This window comes from Poecilia formosa, unplaced genomic scaffold, assembly GCF_000485575.1.
Source record: "Poecilia formosa unplaced genomic scaffold, Poecilia_formosa-5.1.2 Scaffold1039, whole genome shotgun sequence".
Taxonomy (NCBI): domain Eukaryota; kingdom Metazoa; phylum Chordata; class Actinopteri; order Cyprinodontiformes; family Poeciliidae; genus Poecilia; species Poecilia formosa.
Window position 1 is genome coordinate 9,888 of NW_006800978.1, and position 7,918 is coordinate 17,805.

A 7,918-nucleotide genomic window follows, 5' to 3' on the forward strand; every position below is an offset into this window, starting at 1 on the left:
CCGGTTTTTGGGTCAGGGGTCAGAGTTAGGGCTAAGGTATGAATTGAGTTTTGGTTGGTTAGGGTTAGGGAAAGGGTTAGGCTGTAGAAGTGAGGAGAAATGAATGGAAGTCAATGGAAAGTCCCCACAAAGATAACAAAACAAACGTGTGTGTGTGTGTGACTCTGACGCTGATGTTTTCCTACTTCTGTTCACAGAAAGTCCGTTTGGCTCGAATCCGCATGGCGAAGAAAGGAACAGCGAACGCCTTCCTGCAGTACAAAGAGGACCACACTCTGGGAGTGAGACACACACACACACACGCGCGCGCACACACACCCACACACACACACAGCTTTGCAGCATACACCAGTATGAATAAATGAATGTCAGACATGGAGGCCATCAGGAGATCGTCCAGCTCTCGTCCTTCCAGCAGATCTTCAACTTCTAGCTTTGGTTCTGGAGCTCTTTGGTTCCAGTCGGGTTCTGGTTCTGGAGCCTTCATGCTGAGCTGGTGCTGTTCGCTCTCCAGTGGTCTCAGACTTCCTGTCGTCTGAAGCGGATCTCCTTCATCGGGTCGGACCATTTCAGGCCTGATGAAGGCTGCTTTCATCCTCATCCTCATGGAGCTTCTTCAGGTGGATTAGACTGATGGGTCCAAATCCACCTGCAGCGCAGAGCAGGAACCCAGGATTTAAAAAGGGCTTAACTGGAGCCAGGAAGAGGAGGAGGAAGATAGAAACTTGGAGGAAAACTGCTCATCTTATGTGATAAGAAACTTGAAAACAGCCACAGAAGGAGGTGGAGCAGAGAGGAACCAGAGCATCTGGACCTCTGGCTCCCTCACCATAATGGAGGGAACAACCGTCTCCATAACAACAGCTGGAAACTGACCTGCAACCCCACAATGTGCTTCACTGGGAAAACTGATAACCGATAACAATAACCGATAACTGATTGTTCCAGGTTGTAAGTGAGGACTGACTGGTTTCTGTCATGTTTTCAGGACCGGGACAGCGACAGCACGGCTCTGTGTGTGAAGAACAGATCCGCCTTTGAGCATCAGCACAACCACCTGCTTCACTGTCTGGAGAAAACCACGGTGAGGCAGGAACTACAGGAACTACAGGAACTACAGGAACTACACCCTCTGTGGTTCATGCTCCTGATCATAGCTGGTCTTCATTGTAAACACAAACCACACAGGAACAAGACACGATACCATGAGAGCAGGATGGAGCTAATGCAGCAAATGGAGAAACTGAAGCTAATAGAGCTAATAAAGCTAATGGAGCTAATNGAGCTAATAAAGCTAATGGAGCTAATGAAGCTAATGCAGCAAATGGAGAAACTGAAGCTAATAGAGCTAATAAAGCTAATGGAGCTAATGAAGCTTAAAGCTAATGGAGCTAATAAAGCTAATGCAGTTAATGGAGATAATGATGCTAATGGAGCTAATAAAGCTAATGCAGTTAATGGAGATAATGATGCTAATGGAGCTAATGAAGCTACTAAACTAATAAAGTTAATGGAACTAATGAAGCTAATAAAGCTAAAGAAGCTAATGAAGCTAATAAAGCTAATGGGGCTAATAAAGCTAATGGAGCTAATTAAGCTAATAGAGCTAATAAAGCTAATGGAGCTAATAAAGCTTATGGAGCTAATGAAGCTTAACGCTAATGGAGCTAATAAAGCTAATGAAGCTAATAAAGCTAAGCAGCTGACAGATTAAGTAAAACTCTCAATGGCGGTTAGAAGGTTCATTGGTATCTTCCTCCACCTTGTCCTCTCAGAACCACGAGTTCACTGATGAGATGACCTACAGTGAGCTCTGCATGACTGAGTCGGTGGGCTTCCGGACCAGCCGTAGCACCTCTCTATCCAGCCAGCAGGGGGCGCAGAACAACTCCACCGGCTGCTGCCCCCGCCGGGCCCGGAGGAGAGCCGCCATGCGACTGGCCAACTCCACGGTGTCCGTGAGCCGGGGCAGCGTCCAGGAGCTGGACACCCTGCAGTTTAAGACCACCTCCATACCGCCACAAACGTAAGTAATCGTTCCACTGCCAAACACACAACCGACGCAGAAATTAGCCAAATCAAGGTCTCTTAGAGAGAATGTAAAGGTCCTGGAGCAGAGCCCTGAGGTTCCCCGGGTTTGGCTGGAGAGGTCTGATCAGACCAGGGATTCAGGGATGAGTGTCAGTGTGTTGTGCATTCTGCAGAGACTGGTTGCCTCCAGTCTCTGATCCACTGTCTTCCCACGGTGGAATGGTCCAACAGTCTAGAGCTTATTGTTGCATTTAAAGGGGATTTTCTCTGAAACAATCTCAGAAATATCCATCTATACCTGGCAGACATCAACAAGCCTCTGGCACCATTCAAGCTGGATGTCTGACCTCCTCAAAACCATGTAGACTTCATGTAGACGCTATCACATTACGTAAAGCCATTTGTTACAAATTTGGGCTTTGTAATGGACGCAAATTTTAAGTTGGACAAGCAAATCAGTGCCGTTGTGAAAACGAGCTTTTTCCATTTGAGGCGGCTTGCAAAGATTAGGAATATTGTATCAGTGGAGCACTTTGAAATATTAGTCCATGCGTTTATTACAACACGACTGGATTACTGTAACTCCTTATATGTGGGTGTCAGCCAGTCTTCCTTGTCCCGTCTTCAGCTGGTCCAGAATGCGGCTGCTCGGCTCTTAACTGGATCGCGGAAGAGAGAACATGTTACCCCGATTTTATACTCTCTGCACTGGCTGCCGGTACATTTCAGAGTGCATTTTAAGATTCTTTTATTTGTATTTAAATCTTTAAATGGCCTTGCTCCCTCCTATCTCTCTGAGCTGCTACATATACACTGTCCTCCTCGAGCTCTTAGATCAGCGAGCCAAATGAACCTGGAGGTGCCGAGGACTTCCAGGAGGCAGAGAGGAGACAGGGCGTTCGCTGTTGCAGCTCCCAAACTTTGGAATTCTTTACCTCTGTCGGTAAAACAGGCCTCTTCTTTAGCAATTTTTAAATCTGCTCTTAAGACTTACCTTTTTCGGTTGGCCTTTGATTCAGTTTGAGCTGCTGCTTTCCTGTATTTATCTGGGTATGTTTATGTATTGTATAGGAGTTCTAAGTCACTGTATTGTTGGTTATAGTGTGTTTTAATTTTTATTTTTATTTGATTAATTTTGTGATTGTACAGCACTTTGGTCAGTGGTACTGTTTTAAAGTGCTATATAAATAAACCTGCCTTGCCTTGCCTAGACTGCTTGGTTTCTCCCACTGACCAGGGTTTTACCCACAGTCCACAAATTTCCACAGGATGGAGGCTGGAACGTTAAGTTGTCCTGATTTATCCAGTAAAACCAGTTTGAACTCTGACCAGGTGATGGACTGAAGTCTGTGTCAGGAAACCAACCAGCTCAATAGGAAGGTTAGTCCGACATCATGGCTTTTGGAACATGGCGGTCGTCTTCTCCTCCAGCAGAGCTAGCAGTTAGTTATCAGAGTAGCACCTCAACCAGAACCAGACGGGTCCTAAAGTCAAACAGATCCTAACGCTGATCTCTGTGTCTCTCCCCAGTCGATCCAGCCTCAACGCCCAGCCGGACGACCTCAAGCTGAACTGTGGCGATCAGGACTTCACCGCCGCCATCATCAGCATTCCGACTCCGCCTGCCAACACGCCGGACGAGAGTCTGCCTCCATCGCCGACGCCCGTCCCCGGCATCTTGCGGAACACCCGGGCCACCGCCTATACCCATGAAACCGTCAAGATCTCTTCCTTATAACCTCTGACCCCTGCTCCCCCAGACTCCAATCCTCCCACTCTGAACCTCTGGTTCTGATCCATGGCTCGGGATCAGCCGGATCTTTGGAGCTGCAGGAAGATCAGATGAGCATGAAGCTGAAGCTGCAGAATCTTTAGATTTTATTCTCCTGAGAACGTTCAGGAATCAGAACCTTGAGCCAGTCCAACACCCCCGACACCGTCCATCTCTCCTGGGCCGGGTCGTCCTGGACCAGCTAAACCAGCTGGTCCAGCTGTTTCTTTCTTTGGGTTTGGTTCTGTTTAAATGGGTCGGATGGAAAGCGGCGCTGTCTAGAAATGAATCTTGTTGGAGTGACTGAACTCAGGTTTTTGGGTTGAGCTGGAAGCTGAGTGGTTCGGCCCGGTTTTCAGTGAGAACCAGGTTCGTTATGGGATTGAATCCAGGATCCAGAGACGGAATCTTCAGGATTAACGATGCAGGTTTGGATCGCTTGGTTCTGAAGAATGGAAGCACTAGTGATGGAACCAACAGCCCAATCCGGACCCGACCGATTCTCTCCTCCTGCAACTGAACCTTTGGAGTGCTGCATGCAGGTTCTGATCCAAACTGCTCTTGTTCTGCTTGTTCAATGCGGACCAAGAACCTTTTGCTCTTTAAAATATGCAACGTCTCTCTGGTGAGGAAACCAGAACCAGGAGGTGAACAGAACTCCAGCAGAACCGCAAAACGGACGGGTTTCATTTGTCATGTGACAGGAAGATTATAGGAGGAAGTGCCTGAAGATTCCCCAGATGGAGGTTCTGATGATCCGGTTGACGTGCGTCTACCTGTCAGACGGTCCAGACAGAACCAGAATCAGAACCAACTGATGCCACCAGAGTCACATGACCAACCAGCTGCTTCTGACCCGTTCTAGTCCTTTGGTAGGTTCTGGTTCTGTTTGGTTTCTGGTCCAAATAAAGCAGTCAGAGGCTCCAGCTGAAGAGTTCTGGGCAGAACCGAGGACCGGGTCCAACTGATGATCCAGTGGAACCACTCAGCTGCTGGAGGTTCTGGTCCAACTTGACGTGACCTTTGACCTTCCCAGTTTGATGACAGGCACTCACATTAGCTGAGTTGTTGGAAGGCGTCACGATCCAGATGGTTCTGTTTCAGTACCTTCAGTTTGTTCTGGGTCGGTGACTTTCTGGTTCGGGTCCAACTGGTATCGTGGTTCTGGTTCATCTTGAAACTCTGGTGGCCCGGAGACGGCGGGTCGGAGTCGATCCGGCGGGTCGGAGTCGACCCGGATCCGGCGGGTCGGAGCGCTGCTGTCTCCAAACTGGCCACCAGGTGGCAGAATTGAACAACATGGAATCTTTAGCTGCTGCAGTTGAACTGGTGTTTGTCCTGGTCGGCCCGGTTCTGAAGTCCAACACCGAATGTTTCCAACAATCTTACATAAATTTAACGACATAAAGACAAACAAATATGGTCAAAATTTCTGCTGTTTGGAGGAAAAGATGAAACACTCTTCCTACTCCGTCTTTACATCTCCGTAAGGAGCAGGAAGCAAGACAGGAAACAGGAAGTAGCATGTTGACCCGGCTGGGAGAACCTGAAGGCGCAGTTTCTCCAGCAGAGCAGACTGAATGCTGTAACATATTTTGTATCATAAATGCTCCAACCAAAACAGAGACGGTTAGATGGAGGAGTCAGGGAGCCGCTGGTGATCCTCCTGCATGAGCCTCGTAGACGTAGCTCCGCCCATCATCTATCTACCTAACAAACAGAGGAAGAAGAAGAGGAAGAAGAAGAGCTCCTCTTTTGTCCTTTTGCATGATGATGTTGGTTCTGTTGACTTCCTTCTGTCCTTCCTTCCTTCCTTCCTTCCTTCCTTCCTTCCTGTGGATTTTTTGTCCACTGAGGAGAAATCAAGCAGATTATATCAGAGTTCCTGATTTCAGATTCATTCAGGCATGCTCCTCCAGTGTGTGTGTGTGTGTGTGTGTGTGTGTGTGTGTGTGTGTGTGTGTGTGTGTGTGTGGTGAGCAGTCACTACTATGCATGGATACCGTTGTAGGTATTTTAGCTGTTTTCTCCCACGACAGACAGGAAACGCTCCAGAAGGTTTTTCTTCTGCAGCTTCCAGACAAAATGACGCGTCAACGCGGTCAACGGACAGCTAATGCAACAAAGTGCAACAAAATTCAGTTCAGTTCTAAGCTGTGGATAAATGATTTCCCTTCTTGTCTCAAGTGAAAGTTCTTATTATAATTTGTATTATTGTTGCTGCAGCAGCTGGAGGTTTTGGGTTTGAGTCCCGGCCTGCAGGTCGCTTGTTCTCCTTCCACAGACCAGAAACACGACTGTCAGGCCGTCGCCTGACCTCTGAACTCTGACCCCTGTGGCACCTGGTATGACATATGGAATAAAGAAACATGGCTGACTGAAGGCATTTACAGAAAAATAATACAAAATTCAGAAATAAATCAAATATCACACAAAGAAATGAAAAGGAAATAAAATGGAATATTTATTACAGTGTAATAAATATATGAATTTCTGCCACAAGTCTTAAAGTTGATAACAGAACAACTGATTTTACAAAAATTTTTGTTGCATTTGTTGGAATTAATCTATTGAGCTTTTTCTCTGAATCTGCATGGAGAAAAATAAACTTATTGAAAAATAAATAAGCTAAAAAAATGACGATAAAATAAATAATCGAATATTGCATCCAAAAAATAAAAAAAACAAGAAGGTTCCCAACTCATTTGACTATACAGTTTAACAATAATTAATATTTGTTTAATAGTTTCAGCAGTAGTAAAAAGAAAACTTTCCTTTTTAGACAAACCTTCTCCACTTTTAAATGACCGTCTTTTTTCAGTTGTTGATTTTATTTGTTTTTAGCTGCAATATGTAGCATGTTGAGATTTTTGTTAATGAAAAGTTTGTTATAAATAAAACTGATGATGATGATGATTATTACTACTACTACTTTAACATTATTCTGTATTCTGTTCATTTTCCTTTATGGGAAAAATGTTTTACAGTAAAACATTTTTATTTTCTCATATAAAAATGTTGAATTATAAGGAAGAAAATGAATCCATGTCTCACTAAAACAGTGACAAAATAAGTAAAAATTATTATATGAATTCCAATATAAAAAACTTTTTCAAACTTTTTATATATTAATTTTGAAAAAAGAAAATAATGTAATGTGACAGTAAATTCAGAAATCATTAAATGAATAGCAAGATAAAAATGTTTTAAAAATCATGAAAGAAAAAAGGAAATGAAAAATTAAATAACTGATATGTTAAACTAATACAGCTGAAAATGATGATATTAATTATTGTTGCTCTGTGTAATCAAATACTTGCAGGGAGTTTTTATTCAGTTTTGTGTTCAATATTTGGCAGATTAATTAATTTATCCACTAATTTATTGATACTTGTGTTTATTGGAGGTTCAGTCAGGATCTGTATACTGGAGCAGAGTTCATCCTGGAGCTTTGACCTTTGACCTGAGCGGCGACAGATGATGATGATGATGATGATGATGATGATGATGATGATGATGCAATGAGGGAGGAAACAGCATTAAAGCACACAGGTGTATAATCCATTCCACTAATAAAGAGCAACAGAAACTGAAGAAAATGTCTGCCGGATTTCTTTCAGCCTCAAACTCAACAGCTCCGCCTGCTGGTCACAGTGCAAACAACACGGACTTCCTGTTTACTGAGCGGAGCAGGAAAGAGATGCTGCCATCTCGCGGTCAGAGTGTGAAACTGCCGCATCAGTCCCATTTGTTTCTTTTTAAAAGATGATTATATTATTAAGCAGTAAAAAGGAGACAAAAGGAGAAAAAAGGATTAATATCTATGTTTATGTATAGTTATTCATAATAATATTAATAAGAAGAATTTATTACTAGTAGTATTATTCTGCTACTTTTTTGTTTCTTTTCCTTTTTCAGAGAAATTAATCAAAATAATAGTGATGTGGCAGTAAGCAGAGCATAAACTGCTGATATTTAATAACTGTTCAGATGATGGGAAAAGGCGTTAATGTGTCATATTTTAGTTTATGGAGTCAATCTGCACTCACTGATATTCAGTTTATTACTTAGCTTCAATTCATGATTATGATTTATGGCATCAATAAAAACGGTTTC

The 7,918-nt window shown here is 43.7% G+C and overlaps 1 protein-coding gene and 1 long non-coding RNA gene across 3 annotated transcripts in view; one reads left to right on the top strand and one right to left on the bottom strand.

Annotated features, from left to right (window-relative positions):
* Positions 1-6,317, top strand: part of LOC103132410 (potassium voltage-gated channel subfamily D member 1-like) — a 7,066-nt gene extending 749 nt beyond the window's left edge. The window contains exons 2-5 of one of the 2 annotated variants that reach the window (XM_016667376.1): positions 198-281; positions 989-1,084; positions 1,776-2,026; positions 3,562-6,317. In XM_016667376.1, coding sequence (XP_016522862.1) covers positions 198-281; positions 989-1,084; positions 1,776-2,026; positions 3,562-3,769 — 639 coding nt within the window. In that variant the 3' untranslated portion in view covers positions 3,770-6,317. Of the gene's footprint in view, positions 1-197; positions 282-988; positions 1,745-1,775; positions 2,027-3,561 lie in introns of those variants that run through there. The other variant, XM_016667375.1, reaches the window with a different exon arrangement.
* Positions 5,650-7,715, bottom strand: LOC107835117 (uncharacterized). Its single transcript, XR_001660946.1, has 2 exons — positions 7,278-7,715; positions 5,650-6,724 (listed from the first exon to the last, which is right to left on the bottom strand). It is a non-coding gene; the product is annotated as an uncharacterized LOC107835117 (long non-coding RNA).
* Between the last annotated feature and the right edge of the window lie 203 nt (positions 7,716-7,918).